The 26,046-nt window shown below is 39.6% G+C and overlaps 1 protein-coding gene across 11 annotated transcripts in view; it reads left to right on the top strand.

Annotated features, from left to right (window-relative positions):
• The window catches only part of elna (elastin a), a 53,926-nt gene that overhangs the window by 17,957 nt on the left and 9,923 nt on the right, over positions 1-26,046 (top strand). Inside the window, exons 6-38 of one of the 11 annotated variants that reach the window (XM_076873188.1) lie at positions 9,544-9,594; positions 9,677-9,727; positions 11,250-11,309; positions 11,607-11,675; positions 13,447-13,494; positions 13,614-13,676; positions 13,986-14,015; positions 14,130-14,204; positions 14,721-14,762; positions 14,858-14,941; positions 15,019-15,051; positions 15,161-15,238; positions 16,013-16,042; positions 16,219-16,368; positions 16,829-17,005; positions 17,139-17,255; positions 17,373-17,555; positions 17,732-17,824; positions 19,038-19,109; positions 19,224-19,250; positions 19,432-19,530; positions 19,622-19,660; positions 19,937-20,044; positions 20,232-20,258; positions 20,364-20,396; positions 20,636-20,719; positions 20,870-20,899; positions 21,373-21,425; positions 23,088-23,115; positions 23,219-23,233; positions 23,356-23,385; positions 23,931-23,957; positions 24,964-25,011. In XM_076873188.1, the coding sequence (XP_076729303.1) occupies positions 9,544-9,594; positions 9,677-9,727; positions 11,250-11,309; positions 11,607-11,675; positions 13,447-13,494; positions 13,614-13,676; positions 13,986-14,015; positions 14,130-14,204; positions 14,721-14,762; positions 14,858-14,941; positions 15,019-15,051; positions 15,161-15,238; positions 16,013-16,042; positions 16,219-16,368; positions 16,829-17,005; positions 17,139-17,255; positions 17,373-17,555; positions 17,732-17,824; positions 19,038-19,109; positions 19,224-19,250; positions 19,432-19,530; positions 19,622-19,660; positions 19,937-20,044; positions 20,232-20,258; positions 20,364-20,396; positions 20,636-20,719; positions 20,870-20,899; positions 21,373-21,425; positions 23,088-23,115; positions 23,219-23,233; positions 23,356-23,385; positions 23,931-23,957; positions 24,964-25,011 (2,154 nt within the window). Of the gene's footprint in view, positions 1-9,543; positions 9,595-9,676; positions 9,728-11,249; positions 11,310-11,606; positions 11,676-13,446; positions 13,495-13,613; positions 13,677-13,985; positions 14,016-14,129; positions 14,205-14,720; positions 14,763-14,857; positions 14,942-15,018; positions 15,052-15,160; positions 15,239-16,012; positions 16,044-16,218; positions 16,369-16,828; positions 17,006-17,138; positions 17,256-17,372; positions 17,556-17,677; positions 17,825-19,037; positions 19,110-19,223; positions 19,251-19,431; positions 19,531-19,621; positions 19,661-19,936; positions 20,045-20,231; positions 20,259-20,363; positions 20,397-20,635; positions 20,720-20,869; positions 20,902-21,372; positions 21,426-23,087; positions 23,116-23,218; positions 23,234-23,355; positions 23,386-23,930; positions 23,958-24,963; positions 25,012-26,046 lie in introns of all 11 variants that reach the window. The other 10 variants (XM_076873185.1, XM_076873187.1, XM_076873184.1 and 7 more) reach the window with 10 other exon arrangements.

Genomic DNA, 26,046 nt, shown 5'->3' with positions numbered 1-26,046 from the left:
TTTTTCATTAATCTTCAATATTAAGAGCAGGATTGTCTTTCTAAGGACACACAAATGCAAACACTGGTCAGCTAATCTCAGATGCATGCTCACATAACAAGAGCTGCCATTCATTCTTCTGATGAAGTCAAGCAGTGACATTGCATTCCTCAAATATGCACCTTGCCTTTGCAGTAATGGAGAACAGCAGCTGGCTATGTGAGTAGCGTGACTGCAGTGAATTGCAGCGTAACTCATGCAAGACCTTGTAAATGTTACACTAATTGTGAAGTCTGTCAGCATCCAGCTCTGACAATACAATGAAAGGTGGAAGGAGGAACTTTCTCCTTATGAACAGCTGTTGGAGCCCTTTTCTTGTGCTGCCTCAAGCGAAGGTGGAATTAATACTCATAGCGTTATTGCTGAAACTTGGCTCTCGCCGACCAGCCTCTTGTCACTTTCAGGCAACGTGAACGCAGTTAACGAGAAACATAGAGGTTACTGTTTTTGCTGTTGGTGTAATTTCTTTGTACGATTACAATGGTCTGTTTTAGCTTGAGAAAAGATGTGTCTGTGTGGGAGAGCTGCAGTGTGTTTACACTCAGCCTACCAGTGGACTCTCCAAGATTAATAAACACTGAAGATCATAGACAACATGTTGTCTGTCTTCATTTTCTAACGCTGTCAGAAGCTGACAAAAGCGAGCCTCGGCCTTTGAGCAATGAAAACGTATATGAGCCATTGGGATCTGTAAGCAATTTAACAGACTATAGATCTCATACAGCAGATGGATGAAATACTGCTCGTGTATAGCTTGTCTGTCGAAAGCATCAGTGGCAGTCGGGCTTTTATTAGTTTCTAGGCTCATAATGTTATAAAATAGGTATGTGTGAGCAAATAGCAACGACTAAAGGAAAAAACTAATGGCTGGCTGGCAGCAAGTCGCAAATCTGAAGAAATTAACATCTCAGGAGAAGACAAGTAGGCATCAGGTGTCACTTCTCTGTAAGAAAGTCCAACAGTTTCTGAGTAAGCTCTGCCAACTGCCATCCAACCACAAAGAAAGACGGAAATTGATATTGTGAGCCTGGTAATGTAAGCCCACTGCTCGGCTTAACCTTGTGATGCAACTGCAGTGTAGTACAACTCAGCATTACAACATGAAGTCTCCAAAAAGTCTTTGCGAAGGCGCAGCGGGATTTGTTGCAGAGCCGTTTATGAATAGATAAGCGTACTGGAAAAAACTGGCAGCTGAGTGTAAAGAGTCTCGCCTTTTCTGTGGCTCTTCCACTGAAACATGATGATGAAAAGTATTGGAAAATGTAGTCAAAAATCCTCCTCGGAAAATTTGAGATACATGTAACATTTTGGTCCACACAGAAACATGTCTCTGAGTTGTTTTGGCAGTCATATGGACCTGCGTGGCAGCAGGCCAGCAGAGAGTTGTGGCTGCTGATTGCAGAAAATACATGCAGGTGGTGGGCTTGAGTGTTCGCAGCACTTTAGACTGTTTGTGAAAATCTGAAATAAATGAAGATATTCACTTTAATACCATCACTGGGGGAAAAAAAGCCCCTGTAATTCGTAAGAAAACAGTTATTTCAACACACGCACTTCTTTTTTTTTTCACCTAAAAACTCAGAATTTCTTTTTTCAGTTAATCTTTCTAGGATTTAAAAAGCAGAAGTACACCTGCTTTTCTTTTCCTGCTCATCTTCTGGTTCATATCGCGGCCATTGTTTGAAGACGCACCAAGTGAACTTGTCTTCTTCAAAAGCAGGAAAGGCAGAGAAATTGAAGCGTGCAGTGGACACGGGGAGGACAGACGAAAGACAGGCTAAAGCAAGGAGAACGGAAAGGACCGATAACTCATGCGGACATGCCGTATATATGTCATACGCGTACACCACCTCTCACTGCCGCGCAGAGAATTATATGCGCATTCATTCGCATTGCACACATACCGAGAGAGCTCTGTGAGAGAAAGGAGACTGATAGATTGAGGTGAGGATTAAAGTGTTTAGCCAAAAGAAGATGAGCTCTGAGGAGGTTTAGTCTCCTGGAGCACATGTGGCTTTCATTACCGCAGCTCAGACCTGTCCTCTGAGCTGTCAGAGACTGGAAGCATCTGCATGTGAATATGCATGACTATGATTGTATGTAAATATGTTTATCATCTTCATATGTGCGCAATTACGAGAGCGACCGCATGTGTGCGCGCCGACACAAGCACACACAAATAGCGAATATGTATTCTGACATCGGTTTGGAGGCATTCGGCATCCCTTTCAGCACATAATAGACACACTTGTTTATGCAGGAAAAATGTGAATTATGGACTTTTCTCTATTCTTACTCAACTATCTTTCCTCTTAGTCCATTTAATCTGCCCTCCACCGGCTCTCTGCGTCAAGCGTTCAAGATCTTGGAAAATAAACTGTCTGCAACGGAAACTTTCTGATATCACCCCCACACTGGACTCAGCCCACCCAATATGCACACAGCCAACACGGCTTATTTGTTCGCATTGCAAATGCCTGTTGTCTCCCAAACAATTTTTCTTGGATTACGTCACCAGTTGTTGATGTCCTCGCGAATTCATCTCAAGAATTACATTTATATTGGATTAAAGCTTGATAAGAAGCTCTTTATTAGTTTTCATTGGTGCCTAATCAGTCAGGCGTTCCACACATCACTGTTTCTAACTGTGGTATTTCCCCACATGCAATTATAAAGTACTTTCTCTCTGCTTTAGTAATATCTCCTCAGGCCCTCACTGGCCAGTTTTGTATTTTGTTTGCACGGTTATTTTCCTGGGAACGTTACTACCGATGCATCTTGTCCGTCTCCGCTTTGTTGGTTGAGCAACTGTCCCATGACGATACTTCTCACAACCTCTTCTGACGCTCCCTTTGCCAGCAGGTCGGCAACATGCAACTGTACTTGTCCATCTGGCTGCACAGCCAAAGCGTTATTTATGTAGTGATAGAGAAATTTCTTTCTGTTGTTTTAGTAAGAGCTTATGAAGACAGGGTGAAGTCTGTGAGAGCCGAGGGCCTGTTTAGTAGATTTGTTTAAGAGTAAGCATTTACAGCGCTGTTGCTGTGAGTTGGGTTTGAAGAATTTAAAGGGCCATTAAGAGGAGATTATTTGTTTGGAAAGTTTACTGTATGCATTCCAGTCTTGGTGGGTATAAAGGATCATGCATCACACGGCATCATCAAAAGAGTGGCGGGTGATTGATACATACACAGCTCACGTCTATGCTCAGGTCTGATGCAGGGCCTTAAAAATGTTGTGACTCCACATGTGTCATTTTAAAAAAAGTCACTGCAAAAGTGTTCTGGTGCTGATGTCTTGTCCTCCCAGTGCAGGTTTGCTCATTCATTAAAGTGCTCCTAATTTCAAATAATGGGAGTCGCAGAAATTATCTCACCCCTGTGAAATGTCACTCTTGGATTTCTCAATCAGGCCCAGTGCCGGGCTTGAGTAACCTGGGATGATAAATGGGTTCTGAATGACTTCAGCTTTGGCCCTTGAGGCTTCGTAGGTATCCTAACGCATTAGTTCATGCAGCAATGCCTCTGCATATTTGTAACGTGCTATTTAGTAAACAGCTTTCCCACCGTCAGTGACAGTTTATCTTCCTTTGCTTGCTTTCCTTTGTAGAGTATCCCATACAGTTTGTCATAATGAAATGCCTCTCGTGGCTGAGCGGTGATAGCAGCCTTTTTCATAACGACAGAGGAACTTGGAAAATGCTTTTAAGGCTGACTCGAGGAATCCATCGTCAATGTTTTAATTTGCATGTTATGAGCCGAGCCGACCTGTTGAGCACTAGCCTCCCCTCTCGGCCCTCTGTTGTCAGAAAAGCATTCAGTGGAATGGCAGTTAGATGCATATGTGGACCATCTGGGAGAGGAAACGCACTTGGCCAACTTTACATACCATGGCCACAGGCTGCATTTGTTGACTGATTTTCTTACACCATGCATAATTTGCACAATTGAACCTCCCTGCACATGGAACCCACTGATCACAAATGAGCTTTTTTTTTTCCCCCCTAAAACTTCATCCTCTCCGAGCACATGTACTCCGTGCTTTGCTGCTCGATCTAATGCCTGTGGTTTGTTTCTGCCTTGTCTGCATGTCTTTACAGTACATTCTGGGAGTGTGTGTGTGTGTGCCAAGCTACAAAATGAGCAATGGTATGAGCTCTGAGTTAGAGATACTCTTCAGACATATTCAGGGGCTTAGTGTTGGCAGAGCAACTGTGACATTCCTTTACAAGTGGATAAAAAGGAGAAGAGCAGAGCCTCTCCACTCACACACAAACAAGGAAGCAGGAGACATGTCAGGTCAACTTGAAAGCCTATAGCATAGCGTGTTCTGCTCTATATGACTCTAGTATAAACAATTACATCAGAGGCTCAGTGGATATTGTGTAATGCGTGGAGTCGAAAATTAACATGGTGTAAATTAAGACATGGGAATAATGGTCTTTTGGACAGATGTGCTTGAAATAATGCGTGTTTGCAGAGGTGAGAGGCTTGAAAAGACTCGTGCTGGTGGGTTCAGACTGCCGCAGACGTCAGTGGGCATGGCAGCCTGGTTTGGCACAGCGATGCTGCTTTAAATCCAAAGAAAGTGTAATGGTGACTTTTACAGTTGCCCTTAATTTGAAGCCGTTCGCAAGAGTTGCTCAGCGCCCAAGTGTGTGGGTTTGTGAGGCTCTCCAAAGATACCCAAAGTTTTTCTTGCACTGTAGGTGCCCACCGCCAAATATCCCCTTTTAATTTTTTAGTATGATGCAAAGCTCCCTTATAAAAGTGAATAATTGCCACTCGTACCAACTTACTGACACGTAACACTGATCTCAACCTGGATGGTGTGAGAGTGTGCTTGCACACGGTAACAGCAAGCACAGATGTCAGAGAACAAGACAATAACAAGACCTTTTCCCTGTTTGTCTGTAGGATTTTTGACAGTTTTGCACTTGGGGTCATTTGGCAGAGAGGCAGGATCAGGCTTTGGGACCTCTCATTGATCGTGTCAATGACTCCATGGAAAAGGAAAAGCAAAAACAATATAAGGTTTCCCGCCAAAGTCGGCAAGCTCACATCAGCCAGCGAGGGAAAGACTTTGTGTGTAGCGGTGTGACTGTGTGAATACTTAATTAGTCCAACATGTGACTCGTCCTGCCTCTCACAGCACCGCATGTCCGTGACTGACAGCACAACCAAATCTTGAGGTGACCAAGAGCAGGGGGGGTCAAAATTGAGGGAGGGGGGAAGAAGAGGAAGCAAAGGGGGAGCTTCAGTGTGTCCACATGTCTCACGCGATCTGGAATCACCATCGCACGTCACGTGACTCTTGCTTCCATTCAGCTTGTCCTGCGTCACCTTGTAAGAATGCAACTTATCCACCAACTTGGAAGCAAAACTGTGTGATAATTTGATACTGATAAAAATCTGCTGTCATGACAGTGAAGGACAAAATGATGGGCTTAACTTTCAAAGTGAAAATTTATATGGGACCACAGCTGAACAGCAGAATCTGCCTGTCAGTCACAGTAAAGCACTGAGTCCCCTGGGCTCTTGAAGAGGAAGTTTATCTTCATAAAGATTTTCCATCACATTACAGAAAATTACAGCATTTGTATTATGCTGTAGCACGTCTTTGTGCTTCTTGCAGCTACTCTACTCTTCACATGTTTGTTTGATTAGCCATTTTTTGCATACCAGCACTGGCTTCCAAGTCAGATAACAGTATTAAAGATGTGTATGAGTTACAGTACAATAACCTCCCCTTGTGAATTAACCACTTGTTCTTATGAAGCTTCCCTGATTAAATATGACCTGAAACCAAGAATACAATGAGAAACAAGTCCCAAAAATTTCCTGGACATTCCAGTGCTCCAGCTCCGAAGTCTGCTCTCCTCGCGTCTGCCGTCAGTTACAGTGGATCTCTGCCATGGAATTCTTTGCTCTCTTAAATTAAACCCTTCACCAGACCCAGCTGGTTCACAAAGCAGAGAGCGAGAGAGAATGAGAGGGGAGAAAGGGGGAGGAAAATGGAGGGGATGGAAAGGAGCGAGCAAATATTTCTCTCGCTTCTCATGTTTGGCTTTCTCCATTTGCTGCTATTAACACCTCATGTCTGGTCTGCACAAGCCCTTAGACACCAACTGGAGAGGAAAGAGTGAGAGGAAAGAGACAAGGATGGTTAAACCGACAGAGGAACGGTAACAGAAAAAGACTGTGCGCCGAAAATATTGTTTTGATTAATGTCTCTTGTATTCCTCTGGTCCCGAAACAGAGAATTACCTTACCTAACCCCAACGGAGAATGAGCAAGACGTTTCAGTGCAGAGATTGAAACCAGATATTTCTGTTCACACTGGCTCACATCCATCACTTGTTCTGGACTTGTGTTTGAGAACATGACTGGTGACTGAAAGTACTAGCCACACTGTCTGGCCAGTTTTAATCCAGCGTAAGTCTTCGGTTTAAATAGCTATCTGCAGGAAGCATGGCTGCCTGTCCTTCGTCACGTTTTCATTCCATTGAAAAACAAGATTCCCTCTTCTTTGCCGGAGAAGCTTTAAACTCATGTACCCACAGTGAAATCATTTTTAAACAAGCGACGGCAAATTAATCACCCACCATTGCTAGGCAATGCTCAATTATTCATAACCGCAGCACAGCAGATTTCACCTCAACAACCTGTTTGTGCACTTGCCACTTCACAGCTCAGAGCCAGGGGTCTTTTCTCAATGGAAACTGGCTGGCAAACAGTGTTTCTGTCACATTTCTTTTTTTCAAGGTATCTAAATGGAGGAAACTTTGATGCACTGCTGCGCCGCATCACTTACCTTCCAGTTTACTTGGCCCCCAGTCCTCCCTCCTGTGTTGTATTGGGTTTCTGTGCCGTTTAGAGCACAGGCCTTCTTTGGGTTCTTTTGTCTAAGGTCCAAATGCAATTGGGGTTTCAAGTAGTCTCTCGAGCTTTTTATTACGACTCGAGAGTCACTGAGAAAATTCAGAGCTGTATTAATGTACAGAAGTCCTTCAGCTTGACAGTAATCAGCCAAATATTTGGAGCGGCACCAAAGAAAAATGATGATTTGATATCAGGGTAACGGTGCAGGCTTTCCAAGTGTGCAGACCATGACAGCAAACAGCAATGGTGTGGACTCCCGCTAATGCGTGAGCTAAGTCGGGTCTATTTGTGTGAGCTGACGTGCTGTAATAGTAGTAGTCCAACAAAAGCCTGCTTGTTTGGACTCAAAAGATGGTGTAAATATAGCTAAACAGAGGGCTTTTGTACAAAACTCAACCCTCCATCTCCCAAAGACACAATCAGTGGATGAATGCCAAACTGCCAAAAGTCCAGATTTTGTTAGCGTGTCCTCTCTCTTTGAGCTCAAACATACACAACCTCCAGGGTAGCTTTTTTAAAACTGTAAAGCATTGTATTTTCCTACGCTCCAGTGATGTCAGAATTACAGAAAACGAAGCGTTTCTTCTTTTCTTTCTTCTCTAAACTTTGCCTCTGCCCAAGGCCTGCACTCATACCCTCTCGCTCACACACACACACACACACACACACACACACACACACACACACACACACACACACACACTCAGAAGTATTCTGTGTGTCTGGATTGTGTCTCATGATCTCAATCAGACAGTTGAGCTCAACCTGGCAGATGCTGGACAACCTTTAAAACCGCTGCCAGGTTGGGCTGTGCATGTGCGAGCACAGGTGGGCCAGATGATGGATGAATAAGCTAAAAACCTCCAGGGTCCTACCTGTCTTCACTCTTTTCAAGTCTTTGGTCCCCACTAACATGCGAAAGCCTCCTCTTGCTGTAATCTCACACCTACAAACATGCCTCAGATTGGCCAGTGAGACAGTCCAGTGCTCTTAGTGTAAAGGAACACATCAAACCAGACCTTTAACGCTTCCATTTTTATGCCAGTTCTTTAACATTTCTGGTGTGCATTGCTTACTGATAAGCTCGAGACAAATAATTCCTCGTGTCAGCCGAAGACACATTGGGAAAAGGAAAGCCCAGGATCAGAGAGATTTATATAAGAATTGATTACTTCGAGGTGTGGCTGGGGATGGTTGAGCAATCGAGGGGAATCAAGCTGAAAGCGTTGAAGGAGATGAATTATCACAAGGACGCTCAGCTTAGCCTTTGGACTCATATTGCATGCTAAGTCTAGTTGCCAAACCCTTTGCAAGGCCGATGCCCACATTTGTTTTGACTCAGTCATGAAACTTTACTCTCCATCTTCCCCTCTGTCTCCCGCCCTCCACTCCGAATCTCGCCTTCTCTCCCCCCTCACTCAGCTCATTTCCCATGCTTACTCGTTCTCACCCCGAGATTATTTTTTGGCATACAAGCGTTGATGAAAATAAATTCCTTGGTCGACTAGCCCATTGGCAGCATCCAAATTTCTTCTGGTTTCGAAAACAGTCATTACTCCGACCTGTTTGTCTCTGATAAAAGAATTTGGTTAACTCACAGCTTCTTTTAATTCAACTCTGTGAAATACAGCTCTGACATTAATGTTCCTAACATGTTTTAAAACATCCATTCCCATATGTTAACGCCAAGTAATAGGCATTTATCACTTTGGCAGTTGTCTGGAGATACTTAAGTTCAACATAATGCATCTAGATGTGAATAAAATTACACCATCTTGAGGGGGTTTTTTTCTTCTTCTTCTTTCTGTTTAAATTATAGCATGTTTTGTATCTTAAGAAATCTAACATATAAAGTTAAGCAGGGATTTTATAATCTATTAAATTACCTTTTTTCCCAATGATTTAAAGCCACTAAATTCAAGCAATCTAAACCTTTGTCTGACTGTACTTTCCAGTGTTGAATTTTCTAAATATGCTTTCTTAAGAGTCAGAGCTAAGGCAAAGCAGAATCTGTTTTCTGGAGCTTTTTTAATACTAATCTAGTCTCTTATGATCAATAGGCAGGTGGCGAGCATTTTTTCTTTTGCTCTTTCCCCACGTTCTTCTCACATTGTTTGTTCCTGTCTGCTCGCAGGGATGTGGCTTTATTCATGTGTCAAGTGAAGCCAAAAAGATTAGTTTGGGTATTTAGGGGCTCAAAAAGTGCAGACTGCTCCATCCAGTGTTTAGAATTAAACATAACCAGATAGGGAACCAATTTTTTTTATGGTATTTCTCTCATGCGTTTTAGCCAGTTGGGGTCAGCTTTATCCCATGTACCCAAAGTAAAGTCCTTGGCTCTAAAAACATACACACAAGTGTTTTCAATCAGATTTAATTGGGCACACATGACATTATATCTTATGCCATGACATTTATTTTTTTTACTGTATGGTGCGCTGTACTCACAGGTCTTGGAAAATGTTTGAGTGATGGCTTATTTTTCTTTAGGAGTAACTACTGCTGGGTAAACCACATCTAACTCATTATAGCCACATTGAAAGAAAACTGTGTGCTTTTCTTTAATTTGTTATCATCTACACACTTCAGTCCGTTTGTGAACTGTCACTTTTTTATCATCCAGGATATGGAAATCTAGGAGGTGGCGGCCTGGGGCCTGGAGGCTATGGAGGAGGTGAGCTGAAACTAGAACAGCTATGTGTATGTTAAACACAGGGGCAAAAACTCACTAACCTTTAACCTCTTGTGTCGCTTAGGTGGCTATGGGGGCTACTATCCGGGAGCTGGATCAAAGGCTGCTAAAAGCGGTAAAATGCAGGGCAGAAAATGTCTTGGTAGAAATGTAACATCGGCGGCTAATAAAAGAGTGATGGCATCAGCGAACAATTTTTCCTTGATTTCTCATTAAGTGCAGTGGAAACTGGAGGTTAATCAGATATGATTATGGGATATTGGCTGTTGGAACGAGACACCGTTTATGTTTCAATTACTTGTTTTGATTACTGAAGCGATATTATGCTTCTTTTGAAATTCAGTCCTGATATCTGAGGTCTAAAAATGCCTCAGGACTTTAAGGTCTGAAGTAACTTCCAGGATTACAGTGAGACATTCCTGCAGAGGTGGGATGAGCTTGTCTGCCATGTGAAAGCTTGTTGTTAAACAGAAACATTGCCTCCCTCTTATGTTAAATCTGTTTTGGTTTGGATAATTGTAAACTGACATTACCGATGTCACTGTAATCTGTTAGGTTCTGTCCACTAAACAAAAAAACAACACGCATTCACAGATGAGGCTCCTGCATGGATCTGAAGTGCATCTGAAATTCTGGTTGTCCTGCTCACAGGTGCAGGAGGCAAACTCATGTTTTGGCCCGTTGACAGACTACTGTACAGACCAGACTGACACTGACTGAAGCGTTTTGAACTCTGAAAGATCTGCATGCTCAAATGTTAGGAGAAAGCCAAAGTGAATGTTTCACATTAATGGTAACTCGGCATGGAAACACAGTTTGGCAAACATGCGTACATTTTTAGCATGTACTTGCAAACCTTAGACAGTGTGAACCTCAGCAGAGCCTGGCCTGACCTGAAAGTCTGTGCTGTATTCAGACACATGATTTGCCTTAAATTAGTACGGCTGATTAAAAATGAAGTCAAGAGGGCTCAATCATGGCCAAGACTTGACTATGGCACAGAGCCTACCGTTAAGTATTGATTGGCAATGGCAAGAATCAGTCTGTATTGTTTTCATGACACTGAAAATAACAGGTCCTTCCTCTGAAAGAGCACAGATAAAACAAAACATTCCCTTGCCAGAGTTTGCCTCACCAGTTCCCCCAGAACGCATACTTACAGGCAGTGCGCAATGTCTGTCCAATAAAGTGTGTGGACTTTAAGATAAAAAAAAAATTAACCAAATAAACCATTGTGTTTTATCCAGCTGCCAAGCTCCCTTGAAAGTGAAGCTGACAGCTCATTTCCTGCAGGAGGGGTTAGCCAGCGAAATGAGGCATTTGATGAAGTGAGGAAAATGCCATGCATGCTGGCTGCCGTTTCTGATTAAAGCAAAAGTCAAAAGCCATGTTGCTTTTGGTCACGGGGGTGATGATAAACTGCAAGGCCCAGATTAGCTGCTCTCATTACCGCTGACCAGCAAGCGGACCTGCCACAAGCCACAAAGCGACTCATTGCTCATCTTTAGTGGCACAGGGCCCTCTAGTGGTGTTGGGATGTACAACTGTACAGTGGTACAAAGCATCTTATTGGTGTCAAAGACTAACACTGAACTGAATGTGACTTCAAATGTATGTTTATGTCTGCATATGAACAGGGGTTGGAGGAGGAGGAGGTCCTGGAGTCACTGGAACTGGACCTGGACTGCCTGGTGGAGGCAAGGCACACACCTAATATCATTTTCCACCTTTTCTAATTTTTTTTCATTTTATTTTAGCTCTGATTTCTCGAGTAAAATTGAAAGCCAGTCTTACTTTTGTTAGGTACTCACTAGAATAGATTGTATATAATACATTTTCTAATATATAATAGTAAGAAAGAAAGGAGTCATCTGTGTGAAGGGGCAGAAATCCCAGTTTGGCCAGGATGTGTGTGTTCTGGACACTGTGTCTTTTTCACACTCCTTTCTTTAAGCAAAATAATATTATGGCTTCTTTTCTTTATTTTTTTTCAGCACCTGTTATTCCTCAGACCGGCCTTCCTGGAGGTGGTGGCGCAGGAAAAAAAGCTGCCAAAGTGCCAGGTTTTGTAGACTCAACAATAAACTCAGAGTGAAGACAGACAGGATGCAGCCCACCAGGCAGTGCAGCCACATCAAAAATATTTACCAACAAAACATATAAATCTGCAAAAAAAACCCAGAAAAGCTTATATAGACAGTAGTGTGCAAAAGTCTTGCGTTACCACTCGTTTCTTTATATTTTGCTAATAAAATGTGAAACATGCGCAGTAATTTATTAAAACATGTCCAAACATACATGAAAATACAGGATATAGCGTAAAAACACAGAGATCTTGAAAGTCAGTTGTGGTATGTCCAGCTTTATACTTTGGCACAGCCTGAACTCTTAGTCAAAATTTCTTGTAATTTCTTGTAATTTAAAAGTAACCTTCAGAAATAGCTCTGAAGGACATTCAGAGCTCTCCTCTGGATGTTGGCTTGCTTTTGTTCCATTCTCTGTCAAGATGATTAATGTTAAATAATGTTGAGGTTTGGGCTCTGAGAAGCCAATCCATGACTGATAATACTTCATTATTTGTTTTTCTATTCACATATGCTTCTCCTGCCTTAGCAGTAATTTGGGGATCACTGTCATGAAGCCAAATGAAGCCATTCCCAGTCAGACATTTTCCAGATGGTATTGCACAGTGGATCAAAATCAGACTCTTCTGCTTTGATAATTTCATAAGGTTTAACAAGATTCCCAACCCCACTGGCTGAAAAGCAGTTCCAAACCTGTGTTCTCCTGACCTGAACCAAAAATGTCTTATTTTGAATTATTACTCCATATAAGACCAGCCCAGTTCTTGTGTAGTTTAGCATACGTCAGTCTTTTCTCAGTAAACATCATATCTCAAAAGACGTCACCAGACATGACTTCCAGTTGCTGTTCATCTGCTGTAGATAAAGTTTTAGGTCTGCTGGTTCTTTTTTTGTCTTCTTTGTCTTTGTCTTCCACTTGTCCAGTTTCCTCACTGTTTAAGGACACACTGCACACCATGCTGACACATGCCAAGTTTTCAGTTAGTAGCTCTTTGAGAATCACTTAGTTGCTGTAAAAATACAAGTTGTGTTGTCTTTAGAAATTTGTTTTTACAAATTCAGCTAAAGAAATGGGAATGTATTGAGTGTTTCTGTGACGGGTGATAGTAACAAAGTCCCTAAAGATACATTTTAAAATTGATTGTTCGCTACACACTGCACTGATTCATTCATTGAATTAAGGACTTCTTTCTGCTTGGGCAGTTCATAGGTGATTAGGTGCTTTAAAAAACAAAAAACATTCCTCTGAAAACAGTCAGGTGCAAGACGTGAACTGAAAATGAAAGATGAAGAAGTATTCCCTGCTTTAAAAACATAACAAGAAAGTGCCTTAGAAGCAAAATATCGTATAAAGACCTGATGGGAGGCTCAAGACTTTTGCACAGTGTTGTACATAAAAGCAAAGGATTATACTGAGTCTTGTCAAATGTCGCCTTAGAAAACAGCAAATCAACATTCTTTCAAAAGAGAATTCCCCTGATAATATATTAAATGTAAAGGCATTTTTACATTGCTGAAATAAATTTCGATGAAGGTGAGCTATCAGTGTATACAGTATAATTCATTTAGTTATAGAGGTGAATTCAATTTGTATCAACCAGGCAAAGGCTCAATGTGTAAGCATTTTCCGCTTCCCATTTGGCTTATTTTTCTTTTTGTGGTTTTCGGACATCTAAATGTTCACCGTCAACACTGCTGTTGATCCCTCACATATATTTAAACATGGGTGTCTTCTCATTGGCTGTGGCAGGTGTGGGTGTACCTGGCCTTTATCAAGGTGGACTGGTGCCTGGACAAGGTTTGACTCTTTCATATATTAATCTGGGGAACTTTTACTCCTTTGTTAGTTTCACCATGCAGACTGTCAGTCATTTAAAGACAACTGCAGGAATGTCTGGTTTCTTCTGTCATCTTCAGGGTTTGGTGGACGTGGAGTTCTGCCTGGAGTGCCCACTGGGTCTCAACTCAATCCCAAATCAAGTAAGTTCAAGTTTTTACTGATGGGTGTCAGCTGATTTATTTTCAGTTTTATTTCATTGCCAGTGAATCCCAAAAATGGTAAATACCAGCTCTAAAAAGGCTTACACTACTGACAATCCTTCACAGACAATATTTGTAGAGTTCCCAGTGTAAGACATACTAAACAAATGTACATGAATAAGTAAAAGTGCTGGTGTGGGTCCAGAGAGTAATGCCGTAGCACTGTGATGCATGGTTCCAGTGTGCTTTGCTTCGTCACTGCAAAAATCTTCATGTGTCTCACTGGAATATCTCATTTTTCTTATGTAGTTGCAGGAGGAGTAGGAGGAGGACAGCAAGGTAACTTTATCAATGATTGTTTGTTATTGTACAAGTAAATATTTCTGGGGGGGGGGGTTATCCACTCTGTCTGCTATTATCTAACCCAGATTTAAATGTTTTTCTTCTTCACAGGTGTCCGTGGGTATGGGGGACCAATGCAGCCAGGAGTGTTCCATGGATACCCCCTCAAATCACCCAAAGTGCAAGGTGTGACATGAAATTATTCAGTGTTTGCATTAATTCTTCTACAGGCATGTGGCATAATATATAATTTTGTGGTTTAATCCCTGCTAATGTTAAATAACTTTAACATCAGCAGGATTATTATTATCATTTTGCAGACTACAGTCTTACTTATCTTATACTTAACTGTACTCTAAGATTTTTCTGTGGCAGGTTTAGCACTGTGTTATTCTAATGAGAGAAGAGTGTATTTGGGGTCTCAGACACATTGCTTTTGTTTTGTTCGTCTTTCTGAAACCGAACCTTTGTGTTCAGGAGCTCAAAAAAGTTGTTTCTGTTCATCTGGACGTAGCGTTTTCAGTTTGAGAAAGGCACTGGATGAGTGAAGAAACATTTCTCCCACTGAAAACACTACGATCAGGAGAAACAGAATCAACCTTTTGTGTTGATTGTGTTCACCTGAACGTAGCGTTTGCATATGATGATGTGTGCACATATAAAATAATTCCAGCCTCTGTTTTTCACTCTCTCTCTCTTTAGGTGCCTATGGAGCAAAAACTGCAGGTGGAAAACTTACATATGGTAAAAATAAGTTTATTCTTTGAAGTTAACATCTTTGAAGTTTGGTTTCAGTGGAAATTCACCATTTAGTGATCGGCGTTGTATCCATGCATCAGGTTATGGCGGCTTTAATGTTGCACCTGGACTGCCAGGAGTGCAAGGTGGCCCTGGGTCGAAGCCAGGATATCCTGTTGGAACTGGTATAAGTTTTCACAATTTGTTTCCCTACGAGATGTGGAGTAGAGATATAGAATTCACTTTTTTCCTTTTTTTGCAGGAGTGGGACTTGGGGTCATTTCACCTGGTCAGGGTAAAGTTGTTCAGTGTAGTAGTTTACCATACTGATTGAAGTAAATGCTTCCTGTAAAATCAGTATGTCTGCATGTAACTGGACTTTCTGCATTCTGCTCCATGTTTAGGTGGTACTGGAGGCTTTGGAGCTGGTGGTGGTGGCTTTGGTGGCACTGGTGGGCTGTATCCAGGCCAGGTGTCAGGAGGTACGATATCTAGCACTTGGCAAGAAAGAAAATTGCACACCAGCACACATGCTGAAAAAAGTCACACAGCTGTCAAATGAACTGTAAGATGATGGGAAAAGTAAAGATTTATTTGCAGGCCAATGAATGGAAAAAATAATATTCGTGGGTTAGCTCCATATGATCATCTTTAACACTTTCATGCATGAATTATGACAACCTCAATCAGGGTTTTCTCTTAAATATTTGTATTCATCTTTAGGCATGAAAAAAAGATTTTTGAACTTAATTTTTTTAAAACATGTACTTTTCAAAGAGTTTGTTACATGTCGACTTAGGTGGACAACAGACATTTTGACTTATGAATTTGACACACGAATAAATAATACACACTGTGTAAAAACTATAAAAATAAAAATTTTTTATAAAAAGATGAAAAAAAAAAAAAAAAAAAAAAAAATATATATATATATATATATATATATATATATATATATATATATATATATATATATATATATATATATATATATATATATACACGTGTATATATATATATATACACGTGTATATATATATATACATATATATATACACACAAATACAAGAAAACAGCCTTTGAATAGCTGTCCACTATAGTGACCACTATGCATGAAAGGGTTAACTAACTAGCACAAATATTTCACACCATACCTTACACCTTGTTTTATTTTGTGCTTTTTAAAATAAATAAATAAATGTTCTTCATTTACTCAACTTTTATCATATGACTCACTATCGTTATGTTGACGACAGGGTATGGAGCTGCTAAGGCTGCCAAATATGGTGAGAATGTTTGTTTTTCCTTATCTGGGAAAAAAAATACTTTTAATCATTTTTCATACTTTTTTCATGCATTTTTTCAGTAGAGTGAGAAAAATATAACTTAACTAATATAAAATTATGTTACATTACATGGAAAATTTATTTACATGGACAAATTACACATATGCTTTTGTCAGGAGTACCAGGAGGTGTACCTGGGGGAGTACCAGGAGGTGTACCTGGGGGAGTGCCAGGAGGTGTACCTGGGGGAGTACCAGGAGGTGCACCGATTGGAAGAATTCCAGCGGTTGGTGGATATTCACCAGCAGCAAAAGCTGCTAAATATGGTACGCTTTATTATTTGTGGAACTGTTACAAAGAAAACTAACTAACTAATGACATTTTCAGTGGAATAACAGAAAAATTCTTCAAAAAAATTTCTGTCTCACCGACTTCTAAGACCATGATTTTCAATCTACAGGCAACATTTATCACCAAATTGAAGGAAAAAATGATGGCAAAATATTTGTGGGGTGGGACCTGGCTCAAGTAGAAACATGGAGACAAATAGGGACAAATGGAGGGGGGGTGGGAGAAAATAGATCAATGGAAAAATAGAAATAAGGGGACAAGCACAAATAGGAGAATACTATCCTTTTAGCAAAGCTGAAAGCTGCTAAATGTCGTATGCTTTATTAATTGAATTTTACTATTTATTTTGTGAACTTTTTAAACATTATATCAAACTGTAACCTGTAAATGTACTTTTTTTAAAAAGTGCATAATTTTTTTTTCTATTCAAATTAGGCACAGGAGGGCAACTAGGCACAGGAGGGCAACTAGGAACAGGACAACTAGGAACAGGGCAACTTGGAACAGGAGGGCAACTAGGAACAGGACAACTAGGAACAGGGCAACTTGGAACAGGAGGGCAACTAGGCACAGGAGGAGGATATTATCCTGCAAGCAAAGCTGCCAAATACGGTATTATTAATAATTGTTTTAATTTTTATTGTGAATTTTCTGACATCATGCCAAATTTGTAACTTCTAAAGGCACTTATATTTTGTCTTTTTTTTTTCTTTTCTTTTTTTCAATTTAACCGCATGTGGGACAGGGGGACAACTTGGAACGGGACAACTTGGAACGGGACAACTTGGAACGGGACAACTTGGAACAGGGCAACTAGGAACTGGAGGAGGATATTATCCTGCAAGCAAAGCTGCTAAATACGGTATTATTAATAATTGTGTTAATTTTTATTGTTAATTTTTTAACATCATGCCAAAAAATGTAACTTCTAAAGGTATTAAAAATGTGTCTTTTTTCAATTTAACTGCATGTGGGACAGGAGGGCAACTTGGAACAGGCCAACTAGGAACAGGCCAACTAGGAACAGGAGGGCAACTTGGAACAGGCCAACTTGGAACAGGCCAACTAGGAACAGGACAACTAGGAACAGGACAACTAGGAACAGGAGGGCAACTTGGAACAGGGGGAGGATATTATCCTGCAAGCAAAGCTGCCAAATACGGTATTCTTAATAATTGTGTTAATTTTTATTGTGAACACTTTTAACATCATGCCAAAGCTGTAACTTCTAAAGGTATTTTATAATGTGTTTTTTTTTTTTTAATTTAACTGCATGTGGGACAGGGGGACAACTTGGAACAGGGGGACAACTTGGAACAGGAGGACAACTTGGAACAGGGGGACAACTTGGAACAGGAGGGCAACTTGGAACAGGAGGGCAACTTGGAACAGGAGGAGCATATTATGCTGCAAGCAAAGCTGCCAAATACGGTATGCTCTTAACTGTATTATTGTCTGCATGCTTTTAGCCCATCGGGTCGAAGGATTCCCATCGAGTTCTAGCAACAATGATTTTGCCGTTTCATGCACAGTTTTCTAGTGTCACACGAATCACTGGTCCTCCTAGAGTATTGGTCAACGAAACAAGTTTGAATTGACTGTTTCTGAGCCTCCTTACTTCTCACTGGATTTTAATTCTCTTTGGTTTGTGCAGTATAGCCAACCAATGATAACAAAACTGACATCTTGGTTTAACATTATCTCAAGCAGTATTTTTAAAAAAGCTACTTATGTCTTCAAAAGTAAATATTTTGTCTCTATTTAACCCCTTGGGCAACAACTCCATCAAATATTGCCAATTTAACTTCAATCTGAACAAAAAGGCAAATAAGAAAGCAAATAACAGCTATAAAATAACGAGTGACTGACAGAGATGTTACTGAACCACCTTTAAAAGTTCTCAAATACAACTCAGAAAATTCATGATTTACGATATTAAGTGAGAAAAAAATGTTAGTGACCAAGAGGCTGCGGTTGGAGGGAGTTTACCATTTAAGCCACTTTAAAAGTATTTTCCAGCTTCTGATGGCTGTTTGGAAGCCTCAGACTCCACCACAGTCTGTTCCAAGTGATACATTTGGATTTGGGATTTTTTTAACCTCTTTGAAACTGAGACTTTTTTTTCATTTTGGGAAAAGTTTCTTTAATTAATAATTAATTTTATATTTTTTAATTTAACAATGTTTATTTATCTTTAACAATACAGTTTTATTCCACAACAAAAACATGTATTAGTAAGACTCTTTTCCGCTGGGAAGTGACATGGCGGTCCTGCCATTTCCTTCGGATCTTCTCCTCTCTCCGTTCACGTTTGACCTCATCTAGCATCTGCTCCTCTTCCTAGAAAAAAGACAGAAAGAAAAACACCTCCCTCGCCCAGCCTTGATTATTAATATGATCTAACAATTTGTCGTGGAAGTTTCCATTTAATAAAGCCTGCAGAGAAACAGTGAGCGGTGCCTGAAACCTTTAATCAAAAAAGAACAGAAATCCAGGCTTGGGGAGAGAAGCCATCCTCGCTGACGGTTGGCAGAGTCTCTCCCTGAAGCCAGCAGGGCCCTGAGTTTAAATACCATCATATCATTTAAATAAATGAAAAAAAGAAAAACAATTCCAGACTAAATAATTATATTTTTCCTTAAAGGTCAAGGTGGTGGAGGGTTTATTCCAGGTGTTCGTGGAGGTGGTGGAGGAGGATTTTTACCAGGATATGGATGTAAGCATGCCACGTGGACATAATATTTTTAGATATTTCAAGGATTCAATTATATTTTTCAATCTTATTCACGTTGTCCTGATAATCTTACCTTTTGTCCTTACTTTGGTGCAGCTTTGGCAGCCAAACCTCCTAAATATGGTGAGACTTTGATATTCACAGTTTGGTACCTCATAATATTTGCCAAACGTATTCCACCTGTACAAGTCTATCAACATATTAATACATAAATCCAGTGATACAGTTTTTGTTAAAGGTTGTGCCTTTAATGCAATATTGGATTTAATTTGGTTTGTTAAAGCTGTGCTGACACATTTTATAGGAGTGCCAGGAGCAGGCCTAGGAGGAGGGGTTGTCCCAGGAAGAGGAGGGGTTTTCCCAGGGGGAACAGGACAGGTAGTCCCTGGTGGTGGATTGGGTGGTAAGTCGCTAAAGGTTTGGGGTTTTTTAAAAGAACTTCTTCTCTGTCGTTTGTGATAATTCAGCAGCAAACTTTGTTTGGTTTCTTACAGGTTTTGGAGGTGGTGCTGGAGTCAAACCACCAAAGTATGGTAAGGCTTTTGTTTTGATTACACTCTAGAATAATATGATGAAAATAACACCAATGCAATATGGAGAGAAATACTAAACTGTATTAGCAGCAGTACGTGGATCACACTCCCCTGCTGCAAAAACTTCTAAATTAGGAGGCAGAAATAAGTATAAAACTGCATAAATCCTGCACGTTGAGAAATATTTCCTCGGGCATGAATGTATTCTCACTCATTAATCTAACTTCACTTTAGATTTTAATACTTGAACTAATTGTACCACCTGCACTAATGTAGGAGTTCCTGGAGGAGCCGGAACAGGGCTAGGACCTGGAGGAGTTCCTATTGGAGGATCAGGAGTTGCAGGTGGACCGTACTCCCCCGCCGCAAAAGCTGCTAAATACGGTACAGTGAAACGACCACACAAGCATATGAGTGCTGCAAAATATTGGACACATTTCCTTGATGATTCTGAGAGAAAGAGTACAGTTTTCTGTCACTTCAAGCATTTTTCACTTAATCGTTTCTATAAATTTTTATATTGTCTTAGTTGCAAATTAATGATGCAGCTGGTTCTGGTTCTTTTGATTAGGAGTTGGAACTGGAGGTCTACCTGGAGGTACTGCATGAAAACACCAAACAGCCATTGAGTGTGATTATAGAATTCAACTAACATCAAACAATGTCATGATATGAGTATTAATGACATTGTGTTTTTACACAGGATTTCCAGTTGGAGCAAAAGCACCAAAATACGGTAAGGAGAACCTCAAAACTAATAGAAAAAGCTACATTGTTTTATAATAAAGATGCAAAGATGCAGAAGTTGGTTAAAAGATAAAATACCAAATCACAGCCAATTACAGTCAACTGGAGTAAAGCTTCATCCACCAATGACATCAGGTATCAGGGTCCATGTCATGATGGGAAACAAGTTAGGGTTCTGGCAAATTATAGACAGAATTTGGATGAATTTAAAATGTTGTATCATTGCAGTAGTTCCAGGAGTGACTCCATACACACCTGTCAGTTTTCCAAATGGCTCTGTTGTACCTGGTCAATTAGTTCCTGGAAAACCAGGTAAAGCTTAGAGAACAGCTTCTTGTTTGTTTGTTTGTTTGTTTGTTTGTTTGTTTGTTTGTTTGTTTGTTTGTTTGTTTGTTTGTTTGTTTGTTTGTTTGCACCTTTTCATAGTTGTAAATTTTAAATGATCCATTATTGCTTCCACAGCAAAGGATGTCAGTGGAACTCCTCAGCCAGGTACGGTGAAATGTCACAGCTGATTACATACTGTATGAAAGGAGGATTGTCTGCCACAGTTAGAGTATTTCTATTATACAGCAAATGTAAAAAGTTAACAGCAAACTGAAGAGATTTGTGGATTTTCATTTTTAAGTCTCAGAAGCTTATTGAGAGCTTCAGCACACTGCTTGCACGACTTTACCAATAAAACACGCACACGGCTCGACCTGCCACGCCATTTTTTTCCTTGTTTTTAACAGTTGCTCTCTACTTTGTGGTAAACGTATTTGCCCCTTCACTCCTTTTCTGCCCACACAATTTCCCAGTTTTAATAATATTGCTACAAGCCGTTGACCACCTCCAGCTTTACAGCCTCCAAGCTGTGGCAGTGCTTTGGTCCACTTCACAGCTTCTGCCTTTTCTTGTGGCTCTCACTCTGTGCCCGTGGAATTCACACTGGATCAAACTGGTACTTGTCATCTTTTTGGCAGAGCCCACTGATATTGCCACAACTGGCAAGACCCCAGAGGTCCCAGATCCCAGTAAGACTCGGTTTGCTTGAAGTCTTTGACCATAAATTAAATTATAAGGCATTTATTTGATGTTTGCAGTTGTAGTTGAGTTTTGATCTAATATATATATTTATCTATTCAGTATTTGAGAATGTGATTTAGATTTTTTGAGATGATTTGGACCCTTTTTGCTTCTGTCTTGATAATTATGTCTATTTATTTAAATCAAATTATTACATCAAGAAATTATGCCTTATGAGAGTGTTTATAATTTATACAAAGCTAAATTAAATTTTCCAGGATTTAGAGAGTTCACTTTCTCAAATACTATTTGGAAATACTATAGAAATGTCTCATGAGCATGCATTAGCTGTAGTAAGTAGCACTCCACTTCTTTTTGGGACTGTAAAGAATGGGAACCAATTACCTTTTTTACAGTATTATATATATACTCTGCTAAAGGGAAGCAGCATTATGTACTCTGTCAAATACGTGAGAGAGCTGTCTCACATATAGTGCCTGGACACTGTGCTTCACAAAGTCCTGAAAGAAAAGTCGTTTTAAAGCAGACCTATTATGCTTGCTTCAAGCTCCAGAGTTTTATTCTTGGACTATATAGAGTAGTTTTGAATCAAAATTATTCTTTGTTACCTTATTTAAGCATTAGTGCACCTCAGTTTTAGCTATTCTTCCTTTAAGCCAACCTTCTTCTGATTGGCTGCCCCTCACTAAAAGAAGACTTCAGCAGCAGGTGGGTGGAGCTTCTATGCAGACAGCCAGAGCTGCGTGTCTGATATGATGTCCCTCTTTGACATCATACAGATCCAAGAGTAGGAAAACTGTCTGAAACTGAGTATTTAGAGCACAATGAAGGCTTTTGGTTTAGGCTTATTTAGTTTTATAGGGGTTAAGACTTCTACTATTCACATCACCAAAATAAATAAGTGAACACATAAAAATAAAAAGAACGGCAGCATAATAGGTCCACTTTAACCTGTCTTGCCTCTTCAACTTCCTGTTAGTGTTGCATAATTTGGGGCTGCTTTTTTTTTTCTTTCTCTAGCATTTACTCGACTTGTGCACTCCTTTACTTTTTACCTCACAGCTTCCTGTGCTTGATGCATTGCTTTCATTATAGCGTCATTACTGCAATTTGTGTACTATTAACTACATTAGTCCTGCATTAGGGAACGGGTAGATTAATGGGTAGCGATCTTTTCTGTTTTAATTCCTCATATTCTCCACAGAGGTTTGTTTAGGAACATGACTACTTGTGCACATAGTTTGACAGTTTTTTGTGATATTTACACAGTTTAAGTTTGTAAAATCACTGCACTTAAAGTCCTTTATTATTAAATAAACACTGAATAAATTGAAAAGCAGCTACTTTACACTTTTTATTAGATTAGTTGTTTCGTAGTTGCATGAAATCCTAGAAGATTACGTCTTGTATTTATTTCCTTGCATTCCCAAATCCAATTAATGGAAACCATTGATTTTGTTGATATTAGTTGGGCTCATCTGAAAGGACAAAAAGTAAAAGGCACTTTTCTAACTTTTTTTCTTTCTTTCCTCTCGTGGTGGATGGGTGAACACAGGTGGTAAGTTGGAAACAAACATGCAGGTTTTTGCTTCATTTGATTCTCACGTGTGTCTCTTTGTTTTAATAAATGTTATTTCTGACTCCTCTGACAGTTTCTGGTGGAATTGTTCAGCCTAGTGGTAAGTAGTTCACATTAATCCTGTAAATCCTTGTTAACAGTGAAAGTATGCTTACTGTGCTTATCTAAACATTATTATACTTTTTCTTTTTTTTACTTTACAGCTGGCACAGGTGTTGGTAAATATGTCAAAATCCTCTCATACTGAAATATATCAAAAATACTCAGAGGTTCATGATTTGGGCTTCATTCAAACATTAAACGTGACAAAACTTTTACTTGTGTGTTTCCCGTGTGACAGTTGGAACAGGAGTTGACGCTCCCACTGGTGGTAAGAACAGTTTTTCTTTTTCCTTTCTGTACGTATTCAACATGTGCCATTAAGCAACTTATTTCAATGGATCTTTTAACAAAAGCTTGTAGCATCTGTTAATCTGTAAAGTCTATGACAGAGGTGTCAAACATAAGGCCAGGGGGCCAGAATTGGCCGAATCCGGCCAACTGGACAGCTTTAGAGGAGGGCATCAATTTTGTTCTTTTAACTGTATTTTCAGTTAAAACATTGTGGTTTATACGTAAGGGACAGTTTGGACAATGAGCTACCAGAACTTTTTTGTAATCTCCTTACAGTGTCACACTGTCAGATTTATTTCATTTACTACTACAGCATTTGTTTATATTATAACAATATTTATTTCTTATCTCTGGGATTAAATAGGCACTTAAACTTCTTTACACTAACAGCATGAGCTTTATGTAGCCCTTAAAGTGAAATGAGTTTGGTATACCTGCCCTATTACATTTATTATTACTGAAATTGCATTACTTGTCATTTTGACATATTTTAATGAATGTAACCGTTGCCTATGTTTCTAGTTGACACTTCACGCCAAGTTCAACCTGGTAAGTTTACGTTTTTAATCAAAATTGAGCAAAATGTACTGATTAATTTGTAATTTACAATAAGAAAGAAAAAAAAGAAAAATAAGAGTTAAGTTTCACCCTATCACGCCTCACTCACTGGCCACAAAAAGGTGTTTTAACATTCCTCAGAGATTTTCGTCCATATTTACGTGATGGCATCACACATTTGCTACAGATTTGTTGACTGTACATGGATGATGGAAATCTCTCGTTACATCACATCCCAAAAATGGTCTATTCGATTGTGTACAGACAACTCAAGAGAAAAATGACAGGAGGCCAAGCTGAAGGTGTTAACTTTGGAGACAAAGTTAGAGAAGCGAGGCTGAGATGGCTTCGACAGTGAATATGCTGGACAAAGAATGTATTAAAAAAATGGAGCTGCCCAGATAGAGGAAAAGAGGAGAGCAAAAATGATTGATATAGTGAATGAAGACATGCAGAGGGTTGGTGTGAGTGTGGAGGATGCTAGGAACAGGGTGAGATGGAGGCAGATGATCCACTGGCCACACCTAAAGGGACTGCACAGATGTCCCTAATGAAGTGGCCAGTGAGTGTAATTCTACCCATTCTTGTGACTGTAATAGTTAAAGGAACTAAACACGATATGCTAAATTAAATTAAATGTATTAAAAATGTCAGAATAGTTGAGGATTTTAAATTAACTGATCAAACTGTTGTTTTCTAACTGGTTTTAATAGGTTTTCCTTTTTTTACCTTTCTTTTTTTCATCACCCATGTTGGGCAGTTTATTATTCTATCTGTTATTTTAACTGGAGTTCAACAACAAGTCAAATATTTATTATTTTATTGATTCAGGAGCACTGTGTTGTTTTAATCACTCAGTCTCCTGGATGTTTTCTAACTTAAAGTTCATGAAAGTATGCTGGATCCATCTGGCCACATGGTGGAGACCAATACAAACATACCCGCTGTGGGGCTTTTTCTCTTTGACTGTAAAAGTAAAAGGCGCGACTGTTTTCAGGTCCTGGTGTTGGAACAGTTGGAAAAGCACCCAAACCATTTATACCAGGTAAAGAGGAACTAGATATTTTAACTATCACTCATTTGTATGATAAAGCATAAGATGTTGTCTCTGATTCTCTTGCATGTGATCTGTTTATGTTTTCCTCACTCCTTCGCCACAAAATACTAGATGTGCATTTAAGGAGTTCAACTGAATATTGTCTGAATTTAGTACATAATATTTTAGCCATCTGTAGCTCACACCAAGCCTAGATGTTTATATCTGGATTTATACAGTTTGTAAATGAATTTGTATTTAAACGTTTCTAATTATTAGAGTTGTGCATTATATATATGATCAGTATGGCACAGTTAAAAGACTAAATTGTGACATATCACAGATTAATTTCAGCACTACTGTCATGTTTGCTGCTGCTGCTCATTACTTACACAAACACACAGATCTTACCCTGTCATTTTAGTCTCAATCCAAATATTGATTAATTTGTTTTTATAATCACATCCACTGTCAAGCTACACATGATGCATCCTTCTTAACGTGCACTCTCTGTGCAGACAGTTAACGATTCTTCAGCCTGGATCGATGAAACCAACAAAAAGCTGCATCAGGCCAATTATACCTGCAACAGACTGAATAGTCATCAGTTTTGTGCATCTGCTCGTTTGCACTTTTAGGGCATTTTACCTATTGTGCACTTTTTTTGCAAGCTTTGATGTAATTTTTTGAATAGAATTGTAAAACTGAGAAATTTTGTTGGTAACAGGAGACTCTCCTGATAGATAATTAAAAATAAAAACAAACATTTTTTTTTACTAAGATTAAAACACACAATATGACAAAAAATTAAACGTTAAAATATTATAAACTCTCAAGATAAAGTATTTGTTACCTTTACATTTTTTGGATTAATGTAAAGGATCATCAATAACACTGTGATACCCGAATACAATTTGTTATTATTTTTGTTGACTGTTGATTTTGTTTCTCACTTTTGTCTGATGCCTATCGAGTAAATCTCCGTTTTTCCCAGTATTAACATGGCAGGGATTTGAAATTGCACATTATAACATGAAGTCTTCT

This window comes from Maylandia zebra, linkage group LG14, assembly GCF_041146795.1.
Source record: "Maylandia zebra isolate NMK-2024a linkage group LG14, Mzebra_GT3a, whole genome shotgun sequence".
NCBI classification, from domain to species: Eukaryota; Metazoa; Chordata; class Actinopteri; order Cichliformes; family Cichlidae; genus Maylandia; species Maylandia zebra.
This window is presented reverse-complemented; position numbering and strand designations above follow the sequence as displayed.